The sequence below is a fragment of the Primulina tabacum genome, chromosome 7 (assembly GCF_025594145.1).
Source record: "Primulina tabacum isolate GXHZ01 chromosome 7, ASM2559414v2, whole genome shotgun sequence".
Classification (NCBI taxonomy): domain Eukaryota; kingdom Viridiplantae; phylum Streptophyta; class Magnoliopsida; order Lamiales; family Gesneriaceae; genus Primulina; species Primulina tabacum.
Genome location: NC_134556.1, coordinates 26,070,904 through 26,098,806, shown reverse-complemented (window position 1 = coordinate 26,098,806; position 27,903 = coordinate 26,070,904). Strand labels below are relative to the sequence as shown.

Here is a 27,903-nt window from a genome sequence, read left to right as displayed (position 1 = left end):
CATGAGGCATAGGAGATGGCTAGAGCTAGTGAAGGATAATGACTGTTACATTAGCTACCATACGGGTAAGGCTAATGTGGTTGCAGACGCTCTGAGCAGAAAGCACGCAGTGATTGCTCATTTGTCGCTACAAAGACCGCTACAGGCGGATATTCAGATATTTGAGCTAGCACTTTATGCAAGAGGGAATGCCCCAGACCTTGCTACTCTGATAGTACTACCGACATTGAGAGACAGAATTCAGGCATGGCAGACTTCTGACGAGCAGTTGCAAAAGTGGAGACAGAGGGAGGAGGGCTAAGGTCCATAGACTGTATACAGTTTTGGACGCCATATTCAGATATAGGCACCACCTATGGGTTCCTGACAGTGATTTCCTAAGAGCAGATATCTTGAGCGAGTCTCACAGCACCCCGTACTCCATCCATCCAGGGAGTAAGAAGATGAATAAAGACCTTCAGACTCTTTATTGGTGGCCGGGCATGAAGCGCGATATTCTGCATTTCGTCTCTGGGTGTTTGACATGTCATCAGGTCAAGGCCGAGCAACAGAGATCTGTAGGGAAGCTGAGACCCCTCCCTATTCCCGAGTGGAAATGGGAGAACATCAGCATGGACTTTGTGGCAGGACTTCCGAGAACTACTGAAGGATTTAATTCCATATGGGTGATTGTTGATTGGCTCACTAAATCAGCTCATTTTCTACCGATCAAGAAGACTTTCACCATGCTCAGTACACAGAGCTGTATATCAGAGAGATAGTTGTCATACAGGGATATGAGGTTCACATCTTCGTTCTGGAAAGAGTCTACACAAGGCACTGGGTACTAAGCTGCTATTCGGTACTGCCTTCCATCCTCAAACATACAGACAGTCAGAGAGGGTGACTTAACTCTGGAGGACCAACTCCGAGCTTGCATGATATACTTCCAGGGCAGTTGGGAGCTGAAAGTTACCTCTTGTAGAGTTCACATACAACAACAGTTATCAGGCGTCTATCGGTATGGCTCCATATGAGGCACAGTACGGGAGGAAGTGCGAGTCGCCAGTGTATTGAGATGAGGAAGGAGAGAGGGCCGAGTTGGGTCCGAACATTGTCAGGCAGACAATAGAGTTATTGGTCAGGATTCGAGACAGGATGAGGACTCCTCAGAGCCGTCAGAAAAGTTATGCAGAGCAGAGGACCAGATATATCGAGTTCACAGTACGGGATCACGTTTTTGTGAAGGCCGCACCAATGAAGGGTGTGATGAGATTTGGGAAGAAGGGTAAGCTCAGCCCTAGATTCATCGGACATTTCAATATCCTAGAGAGAGTTGGAACACTTGCATACAGAGTTGCATTACCGCGAATCTGGCGGGACTTCATAATGTGTTCCACGTCTCTATGCTGTGGAAGTACATGTCGAATCCTTCGCATGTGCTGAACTATGAGCCACTTCAGCCAACACCGCACCTGTCGTTGGAGGAGAGACCCACTTAGATTTTGGATAGATCGGAGAAGAGGCTCTGTGAAACTTCTATTAACATAAAATGCCGAAATATTTTTTTTTGTAAAAGCTCACATTTTCGAAATATGCACTTAAATTGAAACGTATGCTTATTCGTTTTCTTAAAAAGTACTAGAAATTTTTTTTTCCTCACATTTTCGGCCTATACATATGCATATGCATAAAATACTTTTGCACCATTTTTAAAATAAAACATCCAACCAGTACTTGAAAATCCAAGGGGAATAGTCAAACATGAAATCGTAAATCGTTTTATCAAATCTAAAAAGCAATAAATGCTTGAAAAGTATAGCCCATACTAAACCTCTCAAAATCTCTCAAAAAGCATAAATAAAATGTCGTAAAAATGTTTCTTAAAATCATAAACTTAAATGCGGAAATAGAAGCGCTGGTCCTCGGGTTATGTGCACCGACAGTCCAGCAAGTCACTCGTCAAGACCTCCATTATCATAGTTATTTATATCACCTGCATCATACACACCTAGTGAGTCTAAAGACTAATCACGTCCCATCTTTGATAACAAGTAATACGTAATACAGTTAACATATAACAGTGAAAAATACTTGTACTAAAAATATCATTTTCTTAATAATGCATAAACTTTAAATTTAAACATTTTCAAAAAAAAACATATCACTTAAACATATTCATATTCATATCCATATTCGTGTCCATATTCATATTCATATTCATGTTCATGTTCGTGTTTGTTGAATTCAGATCGTGATTGTGACTCGTATTCTTGATCGTATTGGGCGATGGATCCATCTAAAGAAAACAACAGCTACTGGGCGGCGGGGACACCAGAGACACTCTCACCCGTCAACTGGCCAACGTATTAACATATTCGTATTCGTATCACGTATTCGTATTCGTATCCGTATCCAAGAAAATACGATCGTTGGGCTCCCACTGGGACCATAACCCTCACGATATCTCCAACATGTAGTAGTCACAATCCTTCACATCCTTCAACATATCGTATTTCCATCACTTAGTAAAAACATGCATATAATATCATTTTATTTTGAAACCAAGCATGCAACATATCTTTTAAATGTCCAATTTAAACTTAATAATTTATGAACATTTAAAAATCATGATTTCAACATATTAAAATTCATAAACATGTGAAATAATCATATTAACATATAAAACAGCAAATAGAGCACTGTCATGACGTTTACTAATTTTCCGGTGTAAAAAGACCGTTTTACTCCTGGACGTGACATTTTACGTTTTTGACATTTTATTGATTTTCTTGACTCTAACATATCCCAATTAATTATTTAAGCCTAATTTAAAATTTTCATAATTTTATTTAGCTTAAAACTAGGCTTTTTAATTAATTCGTAATTAGACGTTTTGAAGGCGTTTTAATTCCGAAAAATCCCAAACTTTAATATAAAATTTCTAAATTTAGTCTTTTTATATTATTTTAGTCCCCATGAACCACGACTCGACCTCCACGAGCCGTTTTTCAATTATTTAAGTTTAGGAAACCCTAATATGACACATAAACTTCGACCCCGAGCCATCTCTTGATTTTATCGAGTCACCCCCGAGCCATAATAAACCAGACCCTGACCAACATGTTAGAGCACCCTACTGGACCCAAGGATCCCACGAAAAACACCCCAAACAGAACAACAACGCCCCCAATCCCCTAACCTAAGCTGGCCAAGAGTCCTAGGATGGAAGGACTCCTTGTTCTAATTCGTAGGACCCTACCAGCGAGCCTAACCCCTGAACCCACCTGATTTGCACTTACTTAGGACCCTAAGGACCCGCTCAGACCCAGCATTCAAACCCCAGGCCAAGCCCCCTCGCCCCAAACAAGCTCTGCACCCTGCGCACCAAAGTGGCAGTTTCTCGGGTAGGAGTCCTTGCTGTCAAGGACTCCTCTCAAGCCCCTTAGCTTGAGTCCTAGCATGGCTAGGACTCTGCCTTGGTCTCACTCACGGACCTGGCTAGCCCCTGGTTGCAGCCAAACCATGCCCAGCCCTTAAACAAGCGAACCAAGCCTCCATGACAGCAACACGTCTCCAGCTTGTGTTCCGTGCTTGATGTTGCGTGTTGTGTGGTTCTAAGACACCTTAAACTCATGTAAAACAATACCATAATACTTCCTAGCCATGGCAACCCCTTTATGCACTTAAACAACACAATTTGGATTAAATATTCTACTTCAAAATTTCATGATACATGCAAAAACGAACTTGAAACAAAAGTGTCACTTGTTTTAAATCTTTTCAAGCATAAAATATAATATGATGTGATGATGTTTTGAAGGAAAGAATGGGTGTGCCTTTGCATTTTAAACTGCACGATTATTCGTCGACGATTTGCGAAGAACGAACAAGGACCTTGGCTTAAATTCCCTTGAAATTTACCGAAAATTTTCCTCTTCAAATTGTGGAGGTGGGTGCCGTGTGTTTGATTTTGATGGGGAGAGTTTTGATGTGTGCAAAGTGGTTGGCCGTGTGATTGAGATGCAAGTGTAGGGTTTTTATGTGTTTTATCATATTTAAACACTAATTAAATCACTAATTAAGGCTTAGGCCCATTAAGCATAAATTTAGGCCCATTAGTGTTTGATTAGGATTTAATTAAAATATTAAAATAGTTTTGCTGAAATAAGTTTGTGAATTTATTAGCCGGGTTGCCAAAACGTTTGTAATTTTGTTCAAAAACCCACACCGATAAAATTTACGTCTCGGCGTATAAAATCACCTTAAAACCCCTTATTTTCAAAAATCAGAAAAATCATCACCCTTAATTTAAATAATTAAAAACAATTATTTAATAAAAACATTTTCTAATTTTCAACCATCGATATCCGTTCCTCGATCGCAACTCGAATAACCTTTAAAAATACATTTTAATGCAACAATGTAAAAAAATATATTTTAAACATGTCAATATGCATAACATATTTAATTAGTGCAATTAAAATATTTAATTAAAATACAAAGGGAATTTAATAACTCATGCACATGGTCCGCGTGGACTTTTAAATTTTCGGGGCGTTACATAAATATTTTGCATGCATGCAACCCTACTGAAAAACATACCATTTCAAATAATCGTAAATGTTAAACCACTTAAAACAGTACATATAAAATTGCCAAACTCAACCAACAGAAAAATCGTAACATAACGAGTAAAAATCTTAAAACCAGCAAAGTAACAAAACCAATGTATAAAATGATCATATCCTCTCAAAACTCATAAAAAACATCATGTGTGAAAGAAAGTGGTCCTCGGGTCGTGCACGCACATCCAGTCCTGTCGCCTCAGAGTTCGGCACCTCCAGTCCCCTCATAAACATGCTCACCTTCATCACACACGTCTAGTGATTTTAAAGACTCAACACACATGTACTTGGAATACGTACATATATATAGCACACAGCAAGTGAAATTATATTGTAATGAATATACCTTTCATGAACTTGAAAAGCGTAAATGTAAACGTGTCATATGGAATCGTAATATGTCAAAACAGCTCATCATTATCATCATTCATCATTATACATCATTTTTTTTAGTGAATTCAGTTCATTAGTTGTGACTGTTGTACATCATTCATCATTTACGATGGATCCATCATACATAAGCGCGGTATCCAGTGGCTGTCGGACATCAGTGACAGTATTACCCATCCACTGTGCCTAGGCCTCATTATCAGCATTTACATATACATCTTAAGCATTTATATATACATCAATAGCCATAACTAATTCTCATCCTTCAAAATTTCATCATTTTCATCACTTACGAAAATCATGCACATGTGTAGATTTTTTTTAAAATCAACATACAACGTATATTTCATAATTTCATAAAAATCATGATCATGATGCATGAACATTTAAAAACTCATAAATTGTGCTCAGGACGCTGCCAGGACTAAAAATTCACCCCAGGAGAAAAATGACCATTGTGCCCCTGGAAACACAAAATGACCGTTTTACCCCTAGACCTCTAAATTTTGACCTGATGCTTATCAATCTCCTTAAAACATCCCAAAATATATTTAAAAGTGTTTCCTAGATGTAAACTCGAGCATGTTTCAAAACTTAACCGATTCGTTTTAAAACTTGAATCGGGGTCCCGGTTTTAACCCGTATCGACCTGAAACTTAACTGAATTTTTCCCAAACTTTTACCATACCTAAACCACACTCTAATAGCCCTTAAAAAGCCCACTATTACTCCCTAAAACATTACCACAAGCTGCTGCAAAAATCTGCATGATCGCCCCTTGAAACCCTAAACGCCCATTTTCCATATTTTCGATCCTAGCCTACAACCGACGGAACCAGCCACACACCAGCCCCACCTAACCCACTTTAGGACCTTATTAGACCTACTGTCCCCACGGACACATCTCCATGCCAGCCGTGAAGCGCAACCAATCCCTCAAGAACAAGCATGGCTGTGCCTTACCCGAAACACAATAGGCTCCTAACTTGTCCACTTTCTTCCTAGCCCACCCCTATCTTTTGTTGGACCCTCCTGGATTGCACCTTAACATGGTTTATCCCTTCCCCATCCGCGCCTTCTTGAACCCTCACTAAACGCCAAGGAAATTTCTAGCCGCCTAGACAGACAATCGGCCCTCTCCTATACCATACACCCTTAAACCTTCAAGACTGTGTCACCTCATCTTATAGCATACAAACCCCTTAGAAACTATGAAAAATTGGCAACCCCTTGCAACAAATCAATAAAACGTGAGTATGCAACGTAAAAGTGCAAATCGTGACAAAACTTGAACAAAACGTAACTACATGTTAGATCAAAGGATGAACATGCATTTACATATATTTCAACAATATTATGGTGTGAATGAGGAGAAAAACGAAATACAAGAATGTCTTGATGTGTAGATGCTTGAAAACTCGAAGAATCACGCGTCGGAGAAGTACTAGAGGAGCGGGGAGGTAACTTGTTTGAAGGAGGAATAATGGAGGGCTGAAGCTTGCTGAATGTTTGCTGCTGTAACTAACGTGAAAGAGGCTGCTGGAGGATGAGTTGGGCGGCCACTCGATATAAAATAGGTTTAGGGTTTTGCTAATTAAGTTTAAGCCATAAAATAATACACTAATGGTGTAATGTACAATAAAATTTTCTTAAATAAATCGTAATTATCAAATTGCGTTAACAAATATTTGATCTTCTAAAATATTTGGAATAAAACAACTACCATCAAAGTTTGCAAAAAGGGAACGTTTAAACATTGTCATCACAACTCATGAAATTAAGTATTTGAACATGCATAAAGTCTTAAAACATGGGCGGTCCTCGGGTTTAGCTTTCTGCGCAGACCGAGCAAGCCAATTGGTCCCCATCCCTCGTCTCCTTAAACTCATCCTCACCTGCATCGATTAAGTCTAATGAGTCTAAAGACTCAACACGTATAAACTGGAGATAACAAGTAATACGTAATAAAACCACATGCAACTTAAAAGTTGAACGTACATACATAAACTTGAACGTACTAACATAAACATAGACGTGCCATCATCGTAAAACTTTTCGTAAACATACTTACATCATACACACTTGAACATGCATAACTTCACCATTTTGCGTAGAGATATGTTTCAAAGCAAGTGACCCATACATAATTGCGTCAGATCAGACTAAACCATAGTACTGGGCTGGCAGGAAAATCCACTACCACATACATGAGATCCCCGGTCATGCTTTACCGGGTGGCTTGGTCCCTGGTCATGCTTTAACGCTTTCCAATCATGATCTAAACCCGGTCATGCTTTACTGGGGTGGAGAGGTCCTCGGCCACGTTCACTGACTTCCAAACCTGTTCATAATCGGTCACAAGATATTTAGCATACCTCTAAAAAAAATAAAATATATTTCCCTTTTCACGTCGAACATACTTACATATGGCGTTGAGGGATTCGTTGGATCTCGCTTGGGGCCACTGCTGCACATACTAGTATGTGTTCAAGCACTTATCTTTCAAAACTTAGACGTATTAATCATGTTCACCCCAAAAATTACAAATTTCTTATGACGTTCTAAATCTCTCGGGACTCGACCTCGTTTAATCATCGTAATAAACCATGACATCGAACCCGAAAACAAATCCCAATATTTTCCCAAACATGGAGGACACGACCCCGTGTACACATCCGGGTCTGGGTTCGTGTAGCCTCTACAAACTTAACCTACGAAATTAACAAAGGCACGGACCCCGTGTCAGGGTCCGGGTCTGGGTCCGGGTAGACATTGGAATTTCATACCACAAAAGAAACAAAGGCACGGACCCCGTGTCTGAGTCTGTCTACGGGTCCGTGTAGACTCTGAAAAATGATACCCAACGAAAATCACTACACTTGTGTCTCAATCCTCAAAACTAGTTTGTGCGGACCGTGAACCAACACCTCGAGACCCATCCTAGGATGCTATGACAATGTTTCAAACTCCCAGGATGTCTCAAACCACAATACCAATCATACAATGCAACTCAAACCGTGAACACGCTATTTTGACACCAAAATGCTTCATACGACTTCTAGTGCAACCAAGTGACTATCGACACGAAACGAAGCACCAAGAATCATCCCAACATCATACTCGCAATACTTAAACGTAGCAGCGATCAGCCAACGGTTCCCAACGAAATCTGCAACAAATAAACTTCAAGAACACGTCAAGAACACATTTTCAGAAAAACTACGATTTGAGCACTCCCGCGAAAAGATCATAACTCACTCATTTCCTGTCAAAAAATTACAAATTTACTGTCAAATCAAAGTTATTGAAAAGTACTACGTTTTATATTTTGAAGTTTTTTCAGAAAATCGACAGAAAAGTCGCAGTATTTAAAATTACAGGAAATTTTGATTTTCCAGATCTAAAATCGTTTCAAAATTGATCCAACCAATTTTTGCTCAAACTTTGCACAACATTTTTCTTTAGGAAAAGTGGACGAAACTTGCTGGAAAATTGAAGAGGGAGGGGCGGCTGCTCTTGGTTCTTAGAACCCTAGGTTTTGCCCTCAAAAATTAAAATGGAAGTGAAGGAAAAATGTGTGTGTGTCGTGTAGGTGAGTGTGTGTTAAAGTATGTTTGTGCGTGCGTTTTGTAGGTAATTAGGGGTAATTATGTGCTTAATTAATAATTAACAACTAATTAAAATACTAACCTTCCTCTAACTTCAAATAAAATCTTTTAATTTAAAATAAAATGTACAAGTGACAAATCTTTAAAACTTTAAAATCATAAAATCACCTAATAATTTAATTAGGCTTTAAAAATGTTGGAAACTAAATTCCGGCGTTTGACAAAATATGAACCAACTGAAAATACGAACCAACTGATCGAGTAAAGTGAACTCAGCAACTGGACTTAACAACATAAATCAGCTGATCTAATAAAGAAAACTGATCCGTTGGAAACCGATTAGTTGATACATTCAGCCGTAACTAAACATGTCTCGGGAAAGAACATTCAACCGACAAAGAGACACAAAAGACTGCAACTGAATATGAAACGCCGCACTTCAATCAATACAGCTTAGAACATTGCATTTCGGCTAAAGCAGTTAAGATGCCGCATTACAATAAATGAAGGAATAATGAAGTGGCAATCAACGGATACAAAGATTCAAATATATCTCAAGTTACCGTTGGAAGGGAAGCTTATAAATATGACAGAAGAACAGCTGAAGCAAAATAAGATCATTCCATTCAAAGCTTGCTGTTACTCTGCCAAAATCTTAGCTCACTCTTACTTGATTTATTCGTAGCAGTCAAGGCTACAATTTGAGTTCACTAGCACTTTGTAATAATCGTTAAATTCGATAGTGCTAAGATCAGTTACGCACTGAGAACATTTTGTAATACTAAGAGTTTCAGCTTTTGGCAGTGATAAGTCCAAACTGAAGTGAGTCAGTACAAATCTTGTATTCGATCAAAGTCTTTTAGTGGAAATCCTATCCTTGAGATAGAAGGGGTGACGTAGGAGTAATTGAAATCTCCGAACAACCAGAAACAAACTTTGTGTATTTTATTTTTGTATTCTATCTTTCAGTCAGTTACTTTCCGCAACTACTTTAGTTTAACTGATTGTCATTGACCATCAAGATTCCGAGAATCAGTTTGTCACCAAACTGAACTCAAAATTCGAAAAGATTAGTTTTAATTGTGAGTGTTTATTCAACCCCCCCTTCTAAACGCTCTTGATACGTTAATCGATCATATCAAGTGGTATCAGAGCGGTTGAATCTTGTTCTTGAATACTTTTGATCTATAAACTTGCTAGCATGACTTCATTCAACAAAATTCCTATGTTCTCCAGAGAAGAATTTGACGATTGGAAAATCAGAATGCAGGCTCATTTAGCTGCACAAGATGATGACATGTGGTATGTCATAACTGATGGATCCATAAAGATTCTAAAAAAATACAGCAGTTGCCATAACAGAAGGGGCACCACAAAGAATAGAAAAGCCCAGAGATGAATGGACAACTGAAGACAAAAGAAAAGCAAATCTTGATAATGTGGCTAAAGAAATTCTGTACAAAACGCTGGACAAAGTAACCTTCAGCAAAATAAAGATGTGTAAGACAACCAAAGAAATTTGGGAGAAGCTGATCCAGCTGTATGAAGGAAATGATCAAACTAAAGAAAATAAACTTTCTGTTGTTGTTCAAAAGTTTGATAACATCAAAATGAACGCAGGAGAATCAATGCACGAGTATGATGAAAGATTAAGCAGTATCATCAATGAGTTAAATGCACTTGGAAAAGTGTATACAAACAAAGAGATTGCACTGAAGGTAATGAGAGGTCTTCCCAAGGAATGGGATGTCAAGACCATGGGCAATGAGGGAGTCCAAAGATCTGAACCAGATTGAACTTCATGATCTGTTTGCTGATTTAAAGGCTTATGAATTTGAGCTGCAGACCAGAGAAGGAGAACCATCTACCCCTGCAGCCACAACTGCTCTAGCTGCTGTCAGAACAGAGCCAATCAGTTTAGTCGAGAAATCTGCTAATCAGTTGAGCAGTGGTGCTATGTCATTGTTCATCAAAAAATTTGGAAGGTTCATGAGAAAGAATCAAGGAAACTTCCAGAAGCCATACCAAAGAAACAGCTCCAAGGATGAATCAAATGCCTGCTACAACTGTGGCAAATCAGGTCACTTTATTGCTGATTGTCCTAAACCCAAGAAGGACAGTCAAGGCTCAACTGATAGAAGAAAGAAATCATATGAGCACAAAAGAAGACCCAAGAAAGATAAGAAGTCCTTCAGAAAGAAACATGAGGTACTCTTAGATGAAGAAAACAAATCTAAATGGGCAGAAACTGACAGTGAGGAGTCAGAACCAGAAAGCTCATGCAGCTCCAGTGATGATGAGGAAGTCAAGTGCTTGATGGCTAATGATGCAGAAGAAGAATCATCTAGTCAACAGGTATTTGATTTCAGCTCAACTGATTTCACACGAGAAGAACTCATTCTAACAATACATGACATGGTAAATGAGTATCAAAAGCTTGCATCATCATTTGAAAAACTCAAAGCGAAGCAAACTGATCCCACAGACTAAAACAAAAACTAATGAATCAGTTGATGGATTGAGTCTAAAAAGGAAAATTGTTGAGCTAAAAGCAGAAAGAGACAAAAATCAGTCATTAATCCAGAAGTTGACTCTTGAAAACTCAAAACAGACTGAGCTCATTCAGTCTTGGAACAAGTCATCTACTGCACTGAATGAGATGCAGAATTCACAAAAATCATTCTCTGATAAAACTGGTTTAGGGTTCAACACTCAAGGAGAAATATATCCAAATGATACTCAACCAAAGCTAAAAATAGACAAAGGGAAGTACATTCACTTTGTCAAATCAGCAGTGATACAAGAACTAATTGAGACCAGTAAACTGATTGAGCAACCTACTGAGAATATGAACAAGGCTAGAAGATATGGGATTGGTTATAGTCAAAAATTCTCAACTGATTCACAAAGTCAGTCATCAAAGAGGTTTTACAAGAACTATTCGAATAGCTATTTCAATTACTATAACTGCAAGCCAGTTCAGAAGAGATATAGACTGAACAATCAGTTGAATAAAGCTAAAACACATATTGTACCGTCTGTACACTACACACCAAGCACACAAAAGCCGAGAAAAACCATTTGGAATACAGCTACTGGAAAGTCTGTTAGACTAATCCAAGTGTGGGTTCCTAAGGGACTAATCAGTTCTGGACCCAAATAGATATGGGTACCAAGTTATATTATGTGTGTGATTGCAGGTAACAGGTACAAACAAGAGCTCAATATGGTATTTGGACAGTGGATGTTCGCGACATATGACAGGAGATGCAAGTGTGTTATCTCAACTGATCAAATACAGTGGTCCAAACATCAGTTTCGGGGACAATTCCAAAGGTAGAACTGTGGGTAAGGGTAAGCTTATCCATGGTAACTTTACTTTTAAAGATGTTCTATTAGTAGAAAACCTGAAGTATAACTTGATTAGCATCAGTCAGTTATGCGACAGTGGATTCTCAGTACAATTTGACAAAAATTCATGTTCTGTCAAAACTTCAACTTATAAAATCATACTAACTGGCAAACGTTGTGGAAACACATATAAAGTCAGTTGGAATGATCAAACTTATGCACCAGTTTGTTTTATTGCTTCCAAATCATCAAAAAACTGGTTGTGGCATAAGAGACTAAGTCATTTAAACTTTAAATCCATCACCTATCTGAGTAAACATGAACTTGTAACTGGTCTGCCCAAAATAGACTTTTCAGAAAAAAAACTTTGCTCAGCATTTCAGTATGGTAAACAAGTACGATCATCTTTTAAAAACAAGGGCTGTAAATCTTCATCCCGATGCTTAGAACTGTTGCACATGGATCTCTTTGGTCCTATACCAGTCATGAGCTTAGGGGGAATGAAATACACCTCGGTAGTCGTAGATGATTTTTCAAGATTTACTTGGGTTATTTTTCTCAAATCTAAAGACCATACTGCTTCACAATTAATAAAGCTCTTCAAAAGACTTTTAAATGAAAAATCAGTTGGAATTGATCGAATCAGATCTGATCGAGGAACTGAATTCATCAATCAAACTTTCTCAAATTTCCTAGAAAATGCTGGAATTAAGCACGAGCTCTCAGCAGCCAGAACTCCTCAGCAAAATGGTGTAGCTAAGAGGAGAAATCGGACCCTTAAAGAAGCTGCTAGAACGATGCTTGCTGATTCTGGTATTTCTCAAAGATTTTGGGCAGAGGCAGTAAACACTGCGTGTTACACTCAGAACAGATCAATGATTAATAAGAATCATATGAAAACACCATATGAGATCTGGCATGGAAGAAAAAGTATAATTACTTACTTCAAAATATTCGGCTGCAGATGTTTTATTCTTGATAATGGTAAAAATTATTTAAAAACATTTGATGCTAAATCTGCAGAAGGAATATTTCTTGGATACTCATCAGTTGGTATAGCTTATAGAGTCTTCAACAAGAAAACCCTAAATGTTGAAGAATCTGCTCATGTTGATTTCGATGAAACTGAACTAACTGATAAGCCAACTGATCAAGTTGAGCTAGTTGATCGATTTACAGATATCAGTTTGGAAGATGATGACAAAAATGAAAGTCATGGCAATCAAAACATACTTCAAACACCTGAACCAGAAGTACTGGACCAATCAGATGTGCAGGAAGTCGTTGATGTTGATCAGTTGATAGAGCATAATGATAAGTTAACTAATTAACCATAATATATTCCAAATCAAGTGACGTGACTGTCTGCTATCTAATGATGAATCTAATTTTGAAAACGTGGAAGCATTTGAACCGTTTAAATTGTACACACGCTTACAGCACACGTACACACGTTTTTATTCAAAATTTTGAATGGACTGACACGTGTCCCAGAATTTGAACAGTCACGAACAAATGTACTATGCCCGCTGCAATTCAGTTTTTTTTTCTTACGAATACAATCAGTTCCTAAGAGCGCACTAATTCCAGAGCTTATCTTTTACGAATTTCAGATCGTTTTATCTTTCGAAATGGCGAATCAAATCCCAGCTCACGTGCTGAACGCTATGGCCATTGATTTTGACTCAGTTTTATAAGTTCAAGAAGAAGAATGTTAAGAGCGTCTTTCTGAAGATTGAATCTGCTGGTCTCAGGATGTTTTTGGGACAATCTTCGCAGGAGATATACCCCAAGGAAGTAAATGAATTCTATCTGAAGGGGTTTGTCACTACTGATGGAAGTATCTCTGTAACTATCAATGATAAGCTGTTGATCCTATCTGAAGAGGCCTTCAGGAGAAATTTTCTCTTTGCCAACTGATGGGTACGTCAACTTCTCTGAAGTCAAAACATCTGATATTGAGGAAATGCAATCGTTGCTGTCTGCATGATAGGCGGAAAATCAAAGTTTCCGATCCAAAGAAAGAGCTGAAATCAGAAATTCAATTATTAGCAGACATTGTGGCGAAGGGTATATTAGCTAAGGCTGGTTCTTATGCTGTCCTTACTCTTGAAAAATTCCAAGTGATGACCATCATCATGGGAGAAAAGAAAGCTAACTGGAGGCATATTATTTTAAATATTCTGAGGAATATGCTTCAATCTACCAAACAATCAAGAGGCTTTGCTATTCCAATTAGTTATCTTCTGAAACTAAAGGGATTGGTAGCTGACAATGCTGGAAAATCATCAAAGTTCAAGGTATTCACTGCCAAGAACATCTTGCCTCCAAAGACCAAACTGGACATTTCTCCCAAACAGTTTTTGAAAACCAAACAGGAGGTTGGGACGCAACCACCTGCTCCAACACCAACCAAGAAGACCAAAACTTTGGCCCAACTGAAGACTGCAAAATGAAAACTGATTATCAGTGAATCAGATTCGGAGAAAACTCCTTCTCCTAAGCTTGTCAAGAGACCAGGGATGCAAATAACTAAACCAATAACAGCGGTGGAATTCATTCCAACTGAGAAATTGACTCAATCACCTGCCCAAAAGCCTATTCAGGCTATCCCTTTGCAAGCTGTTTCACCTGATGATTCAGTTACTGAAGAAAAGGCACCCGCTAAAGTAAGAGCTCCCTTGACTCATGTAAATCGCCCTACCATTCTGCCTCCGGCCAGATCTAAAGGCGTTATATTTAGGGACCAAGTGGACACCACTCACTCTGGTTTGGATATTCCTCACATTCTCACTACTGAAAAAGGAAAGGGCAAGCTAGTTGAAGAGCCAAGACCACCTAATGCCATTCAAACTCACATTGACCTGGTTTGGGAACAGGTAAATGCATTTGCCACATCAAAACTAAAATCTTTTGATAGTTGAAGAGTTTTAGGACTGAGATTTTTGCCAAAGAGCTGAAGCACAAATCCCAACTGAAAAATTTTATTAAACTTCAAGCGATTGTGTTGAATATAGTCAAAGCTGCTACTATTGCCCAGGCATTGGAGAGGCAAAAATATTTCTTTGATCAAATTCGAGCCAAAAAGCTGACTAGAATGATTGAAAAGCTGAAATCCAACTACAATACCATAGGTCCAACTGCCTATCATGATAGAGCTGTGTTCACCCAACTGGACTCAGATCTTAGTGTCCTACAAAGGGAAAATCAGATTTTGGGAACATGATCAGGAATTGGTTCTTCCTGAAAAATCATCCTGTTCAAAAATAGAAGAAGATACATTCTCCTCCCAGCAGAAAGAGCCATCTCCACAACCGGTTGCTGAAGAACCACAATCATCTGCTGATAAACAATTTTATTCCGAGGCTGAATTAACTTTTGCCAATATTGATGAAATCATTCAGACAGTAGCCCTGGAAGCTCAGCTAGAAGCAATACATTCTGAATCAGTTGCTCCTTCAACTGAGAAACAAGAACAAGAGGTTCAAATATCATATGAAGAACCAATTGAGCCTCTTGTTGCTAAAAAATTAATTCAGCAACAAATATCTGCTGAAACTGAAGAACAATCTAAAGTACTTCAGAAAAAGAACTAACTGAATCGGAGGAAACTCAATTAATCATTGAAAATTTTCCACCTGAAGAGCAAGCCCCAGATTTGGAGCAAGAACAACAAGTAGCACAAATTTTTACAACTTAGACTGCAGAAGAAGTCATTGCATCAGAAGTTCCTGATCTTACAACTGCTGAAACTGAAGTCCAGAACATGATTTTAGTAATTTCTGATCAAGCTTCTAAAGATCAAACACAGGGAACATCTAATCAATCACCTCCTCTTCAATCCACAGAAATGGATCTTGTCCTTGAAGAAATCCAGAATATGCAGCACAATATGCAGCAGATGATTACTGAAATCAAGAAAATTCAATCCACACAATTCTCTCATACTGTCAAATTGGATTCTTCAATTGAATCTGATTCAGCAAAACTGAAAGCCATTCAAGCAAACATGGATTCTCTTACCCGAACTGTGCTTGAGATGAAGAATAATAGAGGTCTAGCTCAAAGTCTCTATACAACTCAGGATATAATCAGTCAACGAGTTGAGCGATTGGAAACTTCTGTTTCTAATTAAATGGAATTGCTAAAGACTTGTTTACAAACTGCTGTCTCAAGTATCTCCTCAGATGTCAAAATTCTTTCCACTGACGTTCGAAGATTATCAGATAAGATGGATTTGTTTGACAAAAAGGGGGAAGAAATCAAATATCAAAGAGCATCTTGAGAAACAAAGCAGTTAATCAGATTATTAGATTCAGATGTTATTAAATCAAGACCTCTTTCAGTTCAAAAAAAAAATTCAATCTCTTATTTTATCTACAATGAGCTCAGACGTTCAGTTATTATCTACTTAGTTTTGTCAAACACCATAAAGGGGGAAATTGTTGAAAACAAAATTCCGGCGTTTCACAAAATATGAACCAACTGAAAATACGAACCAACTGATCGAGTAAATTGAACTCAGCAACTGGACTTAACAAATGAAATCAGCTGATCTACTAAAGAAAACTGATCCGTTGGAAACCGATCAGTTGATACATTCAGCCGTAACTAAACATATCTCGGGAAAGAACATTCAACCGACAAAGAGACACAAAAGTCTGCAACTGAATATGAAACGCCGCACTTCAATCAATACAGCTTAGAACAACGCATTTCGGCTAAAGCAGTTAAGACGCCGCATTACAATAAATGAAGGAATAATGAAGTGGCAATCAACGGATACAAAGATTCAAATATATCTCAAGTTACCGTTGGAAGGGAAGCTTATAAATATGACAGAAGAACAACTGAAGCACAATAAGATCATTCCATTCAAAGCTTGCTGTTACTCTGCCAAAATCTTAGCTCACTCTTACTTGATTTATTCGTAGCAGTCAAGGCTACAATTTGAGCTCACTAGCACTTTGTAATAATCGTTAAATTCGATAGTGCTAAGATCAGTTACGTACTGAGAACATTTTGTAATACTAAGAGTTTCAGCTTTTGGCAGTGATAAGTCCAAACTGAAGTGGGTCAGTACAAATCTTGTATTCGATCAAAGTCTTTAGTGGAAATCCTATCCTTGAGATAGAAGGGGTGACGTAGGAGTAATTCAAATCTCCGAACATCCAGAAACAAACCTTGTGTATTTTATTTTTGTATTCTATCTTTCAGTCAGTTACTTTCCGCAACTACTTTAGTTTAACTGATTGTCATTGACCATCAAGATTCCGAGAATCAATTTGTCACCAAACTGAACTCAAAATTCGAAAAGATCAGTTTTAATTGTGAGTGTTTATTCAACCCCCCCTTCTAAACACTCTTGATACGTTAATCGATCCTATCAAAAAATGATAAAACTAAATAAATCATTTAAAAATGACATTTTCTTGACTTGGAATAAAATACCACATTTTAAAATCTTCATCGGTCTCTTTTCCTCGATCCCGCATCGAATAATCGCCTGAAACATGAAACTCGGGAAAACATATTAACGTTCATCACGTAAACATAAATAATTTAAAATAATACATTTAAATAGATTATTCATCTCTAAAATCATTTAAAACTTAAATAAATAATTTAACAATAAAATAAATACATGGGTTTTACGTGTACTGAATTTGGGCTCTACAAATGGGCCTTTAATTAAAATTAAATGTTTAAAAATGGTTTTGGGCCCATTAAGCACTAAAATAAAACAAAAAACATTAATAACACTATCGAAAAATATTTCGTTTAGGTATATTTTTGAAAATATCGCCCGAGCCTTCAAAAAGTCACTCGATTCGATAAAATTTGCTTGCCGATTAAAAATATAACATGGCGGGTAAAAATACCCAACCAAGGCTTAATTTTAAAAATAATACTTAAAATACATTATATTAAATAATTAAAATTAATTATTCAATAAAAATATTTTTCTTAAATATCCCCGGTCTCCGTTCCTCGTTCGAGCGCGAAATGCAACTTAAAATCCTAATGCGTGATATTTTAATAAACTATGAATTAAAACACAAATTCATGAAATAAACATACATTTAATGCTTTAAAATAATTTAATAAAATACAAAATAAATTTAATAATTTGCATGCATGTGGTTTACGTTGAAATTCAAATTTTCGGGACGTTACACTTCGGAAAAAGGTGATCCACATGGTCAAAGTCAAGTGGCTGAATCATTCCGAGAAGGAAGCTACTTGGGAGACTAAGGCCGAAATGAGGAGTCGCTACCCGAAGTTATTCGGTATGTTTTAAATTTCGAGGACAAAATTTTATTTAAGGGCAAGAGAGTTGTACAGTTCAGGAAATTTAAATTTACGTAACCTGAATGCATGCAATATAGGGTTTTATTTAAATTGCGCGTTTATTTATTTTTATGCAGTTAATGCATACATGGCTAGGATTAATTCCAAGATATTTTAAAAGTTTCATGCATTAAGATTTTAAGATGCATTTCACGCTCGATCGAGTAACGAAGACCGATGAATTATCAGGAAAATTATTTTTATTTATTAGGAGGTGTGTTTAAGGGTTTCTACGAAAAATGGTCTTTGGTGGGTATTTTTACACGCCGGGTCGTATTTTTAACCGGTACACAAATTTTAACGATTCAGAGACTTTTTGAGGGCTCGGGCGATATTTTCAAAAACGTACCCAAACGAAATATTTTTCGAGAATATTTTTGGGCTTGTTGGGTTTTTTTAGAGATTAATGGGTTCAAAAACCATGTTAAACCATTTAATTATAATTGGAGACCCATTAGTATATTAATTTCCTACTTAAACCTAATAACCTAAACCCTAATCTTACTTAAATCTTATTGGCCGCCGCTCCCCTCCATAAGCAGCCTCCCACACGTAAATTGCAGCAGCCAACCTTCAGCAAGCTTCAATTGTTCGATCTTCTTCAGGCCAACCTCCTTCCCGCTCCTCTGACGATTCCCCAACACGTTTTTCTTCAAGCTTTCGATCATAAATCATCAAGGCACGCCATGTATCTTTATTTTTGCATCATTCACGCTATATAGTTGTTGTTATGTGTGCTTTATTGAAGGATCGTGTACTGGGCACATTGAGGTGCTTCAAACACAATATTATCCTAAAGCTGCAATAGCTCATGTTCAAAGAATATATACACCGATGAATTAGATCGAGTTTGATTTTAAACCAAGCAAAAAACACTCGAAATAATCAGTTTTGGCATATATCAGTTTAGCATAATAACTGAAAATAATCAGTTTTTGCATATAATCACTGATAAATTTTATATCTTGTGTAGTTGAATAACTGAAAATAAGATAATCGATTTTTGGCATATATCAGTTCAGTTATGGTGAAAACTGAACTGACGGATGCTCTAACAGATCAAATCAGTTTAAAACTAAGGGTTAACAGTTAGAGTACACAAGATATGTTTATGGATGTTCAGAGACTTCAAGTGCTCCTACGTCACCCATTCTACCACATCAGGTAGGATCCACTAGAAGACTTTGATTTATACAACACCTTGTACAAACCCACCCAACTTAGGACTTACCCACTACCTAACTGAACTCCTAGACTAGATTGAAGGCAGTACCTTCCAGTCAACACTTGTTAAACGTCTGTGTCAAAGACTACATACAAAAGTTTATTGTCTTTGTGCAAGACTATATTTGAGTGGTATTGTGTGTGTATGCGAGAACTGATCTCTGAGTACAACACGAAAGTGTTCTCATACACTGAAGGAATTATGCTTATAATCTAAGGTGATAACACAATGAAGTGTTCCCTTTGGGATGATTGCTTCTTGTAACCTAATATGCAATACACGTGCCCTTTTTCTCTATATCTTCACACACTTATATATTATTGGTCTTCACTGATCTTCTATTTATCGGCGAGAAACTGATCGTTGAGTGAGACTCAATAATTGTAAATGTGTTCCTTGAGATTCGTGTCTCTAATTTCCAACATCTATGCTGAAACATTTTGTCTTTAAGCTTTGCTGCAACGTCCATTATTGTACCTTTGATCATACAATAAATTTGTATATTTGTGCGTAGCTGGAACGACTTAGGTAAACTTGTCTAGATCTGCAACTGATTGAATCCTAACTGATGCACCTAACAGGTCATTTGAACTGATCTTAAAGTTTGGCTGGTGAAATCAGTTGAACTGATTTCACTCTTTCAGTTGAACTAGTCAGCTGGGTTCTTATCAGTTGAGTACTTAATCAGCTGGTCTGGCTTTTGAAGGTCTTCTGCTGAACTTCAAATCAGCTGGACAATCAGTTGAACTGTTCTTTTATATATCAGTTGAGCTAATTCAATTTGGGCAATCAGCTGGCACTTCCAGTTCGCATCTGTTAGCTTAAGTTTGGTTCGTTTAACTGATCATGTCGACGCAGTTCCAGCTTCTTGCGCACTAAGGTAAATCATTAGAAACAAAATAACAAATTTTGTTAATCATCAAAATAAAGATTGCGAACATGAAATGTTTCAACAATCTCCCCCTTTTTTATGATCACAAAACTTGAACAGTTAAAGCGATCTAAAACAACTTTTAAAGTTTAAAATTAAACTGATTCTCCCCCTTTGTGAGAAACAAAAACATTAAAAAAAATTCATTTCGAGGGATAAGAAAGCTCCCCCTCAATAACTGAATTTAAAACCAGGTTAAAACCGAGTTTAAGACTGAAGGATCGTTTGCTGGGCACCTAAAGATGTTTCAAACAAAATATTCTCCAAGAGCTACAATAGCTCGTGTTCTAAGAAAATATACACCGATGAATTAGATCGAGTTTGGTATAAAACCAAGCGGAAGACACTCAAAATAATCTTTCGTTAAAAAACACTGATATATTTTATTTTTTTGTGTAACTGAATGACTGGAAAATTACTCGAGATCAGTTATGACTTATATCAGTTCAGTTATGGACAGAACTGAACATATATCAGCTGAACTGATCAAATCAGTTAAGAACAAAAGAAGCAGTTAAACAGAGAAGACACAAGATATGCTTATGGATGTTCGGAGACTTCAACTGCTCCTACGTCACCCCTTCTACCTCCTCAGGTAGGTACCTTTAGAAGACTTTCATTTTTACAACTACTTGCACAAACCCACCCAGCTTAGGACTTACCCACTGCCTAACTGAACTCCTAGACTAGACTAAAGGCAGCACCTTCCAGCCAATACTTGTTTAACGTCTGTGTGTTAAAGAAAACATACACATGTTTATTGTCTTTGTGCAAGACTTTATTTAAGTGGTGGTGTGTGTGTGTGTGAGAACTGATAACTGAAAACCACCCGAAAGTGTTCTCACACACTGAGAGAAATATGCTTCTAATCTATGCTGATAACAAGATGAAGTGTTACCTCTGGGCTTATTGCTTCTTGTAAGCTAATATGCAATATGCATGCCATTTTGTGTATCTTCACGCACCTGTTGTTTTTCTCATTCACTCTCACGTATTGCTGATGGTCTTGGTCTGTATATATAGCAGCACGATGATCGTACACCAAGACTCATCACATGTGATCGTTGCAGCTTGAATACGTTCCTTGGTATATGTGTGTTGACTTTTCTGACATGTCTTCAGGAATCTATCGGCTTTAATCTTTGCTGCAATGTCCATTATTGTATCTTTATTCGTACAGATGCTTTTGTATCTTTGTGCGTAGATGGAATCCACTTAGATAAGCTTGTCTTGATCTGCAACTGATTGATTTCTAACTGATGTCCCTAACTGGTCATCTGAACTGATCTTCAGTTGCGCTGGTGAAATCAGTTGACTCGTCAGTTGAACTGATTTCACTTATTTAGTTGAACTGGTCAACTGGGTTCTTTATCAGTTGAACTTTTCATCAGCTGGCCGGACTTCTGAAGATCTTATGCTAAATCACCTATCAGCTGGACAATCAGTTGAACCGTCATTTAAGATATTAGTTGAGCTGATTCAGTTTGGTTGATCAGTTGACATCAAAATCAAGATCAAGAGCATGAAATGTTCCAGCAAAGACATTTTTCAACTGAATTAAAAACTCCTCTTTAAAAATAATTATCTATACCAAATTTTAGTAGATTTAATCATTCAAGAAGTTTAGGCATGAAATCTGGAGATATCAGTTCAATCATACAGAAACATAATTGGATAAACATGATGTTTATTTAATCAAACAACCGTCTTTTTTATTATACACCTAAGCACACTAACAAGTGTAAGGAAAATGCTACTACACTAGCAAATATTAAACAACATCAAATATCAATCAGTTTATGCATGACAGAATTGAATATACCAACAACTAGCTGTCTTCGACATGATCTCTATGTTGCCAAACTGGTGGGCTGACTCAAACTGGACTCAGCTGATGTTGAACCGCATTGATCATCTACTTGATCTGATATGGCAGTTAAGCGACGACATACTGCTGATGATTAAGCTCCACTTTAATCAATCATCATCTCAACATAGCTGGGCTTTGTCTGTTGATCAGCTTCAAATGGCAGGTTGGAAGCTGAAACCTTGTCTTCCGATCGGTTTTGCTGAATAGCCAACAGGTAGGATTCATACCCCTGCAGGCTGATTAAAGTCCCAAAGCTCTGAGTCGAGAGAAGTGGCTACAATATTAGTGTCAGAGCCAATCCTCTCTACTCTCCGCAATGAGTGTTAGATAAAAATTTTCAAATAGTTTTGAAAATAATATAAAGTGCTTTTAAATAGCATTTAAAAATATTTTAATGTTAATTTTAGTCAATTTTCAAATGTCCTTCTTAGAACAGCTGGCTCTGATACCAATTGAAGGATCGTATGCTGGGCACCATGAGGTGCTCCAAACACAATATTCTCCAGAAGCTGCAATAGCTCGTGTTCTAAGAATTTATACACCGATGGATTAGATCGATTTTGGTTTTAAACCAAGCGAAAAACACTCGAAATAATCCTTCGTTAAAAAACACCAATAAATTTTATATCATGTGTAGCTGAATAACTGAAAATAAGGGAATCACTTTTGGCATATATCTGTTCAGTTATGGTGAAAAGTGAACTGACGGATGCTCTAAATGATCAAATAAGTTTAAAACTAAAGGTTAAAAGTTAGAGTACACAAGATATGTTTATGGATGTTCGAAGACTTCAACTGCTCCTACGTCACCCCTTTTACAACCTCGGGTAGAATCCACTAGAAGACTTTGATTTATACAATATCTTGTACAAACCCACCCAGCTTAGGACTTACCCACTACCTAACTGAACTCCTAGACTAGACTGAAGGCATCACCTTCCAGTCAACACTTATTTAACGTCTGTGTGTCAAAGACTACATACACAAGTTTATTGTCTTTGTGCAAAACTATATTTGAGTGGTGGTGTGTGTGTATGTGTGAACTGATCTCTGAGTACAACACGATAGTGTTCTCACACACTGAGGGAATTGTGCTTCTACTCTAAGCTGGTAACACGATGAAGTGTTCCCTCTGGGCTGATTGCTTCTTGTAAGCTAATATGCAATATGCATGCCCTTTTTCTCTGTATCTTCACACACTTATATATTATTGGTCTTCACTAATATTCTATTTATAGACGGGAAATTGATCGAACAATGACACTCAATAATTGTATCCGTTGCAGCTTTACTGTGTTCCTTCAGATTTGTGTCTCTACTTTCCGCCATTTATGCTAGAACATTTTGCTTTTAAGCTTTGCTGCAATGTCCATTATTGTACATTTGATCGTACAATAACTTTATATCTTTGTGCGTAGCTTGAATCCACTTAGGTAAACTTGTCTAGATCTGCAACTGATTGAATCCTAACTAATGCACCTAACTGGTCATCTGAACTGATCTTCATTTGGGCTGGTGAAATCAGTTGACTCGTCAGTTGAACAGATTTCACTCTTTCAGTTGAACTGTCAGCTAGGTTCTTCATCAGTTGATTACTTCATCAGCTGGTTGGGATTTTGAAGGTCTTCTGCTGGACTGCCTATCAGCTGGACTATCAGTTGAACTATTCTTTGTTATATCAGTTGAGCTGATTCAGTTTAAGAAATCAGTTGGCACTTCAAGTTTGCATATGTTAGCTTCAGTTTGGCTCGTTTAACTGATCAGTTCAACGTCTGATCAGTTTCAGCTTCCTGCGCACTAAGGTAAATCATTAGAAACAAAATAACAAGTTTTGTTAATCATCAAAATCAAGATTGTGAACATACAATGTTCCAACATTTATACATATATCTTGGTTCCTGCATGTATCACGTTTGTGGCTTCGGTTTCTTGGCTCACGCATGCATCCTTTTGCAACTCACGTTCTTTTTGTTACCGTGTGCAAGGGGCTGCCGAATAATGGTCCTAAGAGATTGAATATTTCGAGGAGTATGGTGTCACTAGGCTGGATTCTAAGCTTGGTTATGAATATTGAAGGCCGAGAGGTTGTAAGAGAAAGCTAGGGTTTCTTAGTTACCGCCGAGCGTACGGATATGTAGGGTACATCGGATGGCTTAGGGCTGGTCCAGTGCGGGTCATACGTGGTTGGTTTTGGTCCAAGGGTAGGCTTGTTCGAAGCTGGTTCGGCTTTGTGTATGCTAGGGTCAAAAGTTTATGGGTTAAGGCACTATGGTTTGTGAAGTGGCTAGGGCAGAAAATTCCAGCAATGTTTCGGGGCTATTCGAGGGTCATAAATGATCTGGTCTTGATGGTTATAGAGCGTTTAAGATGTGTATAATGTGTGGTAAAAGATTGGGAAATATTTGGTTAAGTTTCGGTTTGATTCAGGTTAAAACCGGGACACATGTCCAAGTTTTAAAACGAATAGTTTAAGTTTTGTAACTGGCTCGATTTTACGTCTAAGGGATGCTTATAAATATTTTTTGGGATGTTTTAACGAGTTTGGTAAACTTCTGGTCGAAATTTAGATGTCCAGGGGTAAAACAGTCATTTTGGGTTTCCAGAGGCAAAATGATCATTTTCCACCCAGAGTTAGTTTTTGGTCCTGGCAGCACCCTGAGAACAAATTTAGCATGCTTTAAATGTTTATGCATCATGATTATGATTTTTATGCAATTACGAAAATTACGTTGCGTGCTTGATTTTAAGAAAATATACGTATATGCATGATTTTGTTAAGTGATGAAAATGATTATGCTTTGAAGGATAAGAGTTGGTTGTGACTAACAATGTATATGTAAATGATAACGATGAGGCCTAGGCACAGTGGATGGATAATACTGTCGCTAGTGTCCGACAGCCGCCGGGTACCACGGTTTATGTAGATGGATCCATCAATTAATTATGAAACGATAAAGCTGTTACGAAAGTCACAACTAATGAATTGAGTTCAATTAAAATAAATATATAAGTATATGATGTTGATATGAGCTGCTTGACACGTTATGATTTAGACGACGTGTTTATGTTTATGCTTTTAAGTTCATGAAATGTATGTTGATGATTACAGTGTTTTTCACTGTTGTGTGCTATGTTTACGTATTTGCTATTATTCGGTGCAGTTGTGTTGAGTCTTTAGACTCACTAGGCGTGTGTGATGCATGTGAGCATTTGGATGAGGAGACTGGGGTGCCTAACTTTGAGTTGATAGGGCTGGATGTGCGCACACAACTCGAGGACCACACTTTTCTGCACATCACGATTTTATGAGATTTGAGTAGATATGATAAGTTTTATACATTTTTATGATATGTCGATTCTCAGGATGTTACTCGTTTTATTTTATTTATGCATGATTGAGGGCCGAGTTGGCAACTTTTAAATTACGGTGTTTTATTTGTCGATTTTTTACGATTATTTTAAAATGTCATATTTTTCAGTAGGGTTTCATGCATGCAAACTATTTAAATGTTTATTTTTGAAAATGTGAGCTTTACAAAAAAAAATTAGCAGCATTTTAAGCGTGAAAACGCATCTTGGTATAGGTATACAAACGAGTGATGTTTTTGGTTCTTTTTTGCTTGAAACTTTTTATATACAAGGGTTTTTGGATGAGTTTATACTTTATCTGTTCTACTTCATTTGCCAATGCATAGAACAAAGTCACAGGGATGATCTGGAATCACTTGTATATATTTTCATGTACTTAAGTGAAAGGTATGTCTGGATCCGAAATGCCCAATTTGTCTTACTTTGAAACTAATTAACATGTTTGTGTGTTTCATTAAATGTTTGTTTCATTATAGTTTTTTTCATGTGCAGGAGAGTACATGAGCTATAAAGCATTTGAAGGACTTGAGATTCTTATGCCTGAAAATCATTTATCGTTTTCTTAGCAAATTGGTTGGATAATTTTATGTGTTGTAATAGGGTTTTTTTTTTAAAAATAATTCAAATTTTAAAATTTATTTCAAAACTAATTTTAAAAAAAAAGGTGTTGCAAAAGTAATGCAATCCGCGCTTACCATGCGCGACGCCGCTCCACGTGCGAGCGTCCGCGCATATGAAGCGCGGACGCTCCTATGTGGAGCAGCGTCCGCGCTTACCAAACGCGGACGGTGTATTTTGTATTTTTTTATATATTTTTTCGATTTTGAATATCCGTTCATTCATTATCATGCCTGACAACTTCACGTGAAAGGACGTTCATTAAGTCGATACCTGACAACTTCACGTGAAAGGATGAGATTCTGAAAAATCACGTGAAGACCAATAATTCAAATAAGATTCGAAGCTATACAGTCTTCACATTTTATTCTCCTATATAATTGATGAAAAATTCGAGGAACGAGGTATCAACTTTCTCTTAAATTTTTTCTCAATTTTCATTGACAAAATGTCTAACATCAACGTACTATTATATTTTGGTGGTCATGTAATTAGCGATAATGGATCGATTGAATATAGCATTCCATTTTTTAGACCGATACGAGTATTACGATCTACTAATTTGATGGAGTTAGTTGAAGTTGTGCATAAAATGTTAGCAATCGATCCAGCGAATTTTTCTCTGAAGATGTCAACAAAGTATTCATTCATGGAGAGAGCATCTTGGCATGAAATTAAAGTCAATCTCGTTGATGACGATGCTTTACAGTTCATAATGTAATGTGACAACATGCATGTTTTGCATCTGTACGTGGAAGCAAATTCAATTGAGCATAATGTTGGATTTGATGATCCTGAATCTTACGTTCCACATGCATCCGATTCAGGTATTTATAACCAACCCGATACGTCTACATATGGTGGTTTCCAGGAGCAAGAATCTTATGTTCCACTGGTTACTGAAGAACTCGGTAATATGAGTTTCGATGATGTAAGTGGGCCTTGGGATCAATATATAAATGTCTCGTCGGAACAAAATAATGCTCCATATTGGCCGAATCCAACATTAGATACGAGCGCTCGTTGTCCGGATCAGGTCAACAATGATGATATTTGGAGGACTGATTCCGAACCCGATATGTCACACAGCGAGTCTGAAGAAGAAGAAGTGAATGTTGATGATGAAGTGAATACTTTTACAAATCCTGATGAGGGTACATCATCTCGACAACCACCACGTGACACATTACAGAGGCAGACCGTACCTATTTCTGTCAAACACTTCTGAGATGCCATCATTTTTCAATAAATATTTTTATCAACATCTCGTAGCAGTTGCAAAAATATAAGTCTAGCTGACCCTCCTTGGTAGTCAGGGAACATTATTCCTCCAATAATCATTAACGCAATACAACGAGTAAATTTCACAACATCTACTTCTGAAGTTTCATCATTAAAAAGGTTAGATATACAATGATCGTGTAGTGCAGTCATAGATAGATGACCACCTTTCAAATAATTTGAAGCTGGCAAAAATCCCAACATATCCAAACATATGTGTTGCCATTCCTCAACTTTATGTGACACATCTACGCCAGTTACTGCTTCACCATCAATTGGTAGACCCCAAATTATTGAAACAT

General features: G+C 37.4%; 1 protein-coding gene across 1 annotated transcript; it reads left to right on the top strand.

Annotated features, from left to right (window-relative positions):
- The first annotated feature begins 1 nt into the window (after position 1).
- Positions 2–26,268, top strand: LOC142550633 (uncharacterized). The gene is made up of 4 exons (XM_075659711.1): positions 2–244; positions 534–665; positions 22,400–22,496; positions 26,195–26,268. Exons 1-4 carry the CDS (start codon positions 2–4, stop codon positions 26,266–26,268), a joined length of 546 nt encoding a protein of 181 aa, XP_075515826.1.
- The last annotated feature ends 1,635 nt before the right edge of the window (positions 26,269–27,903 follow it).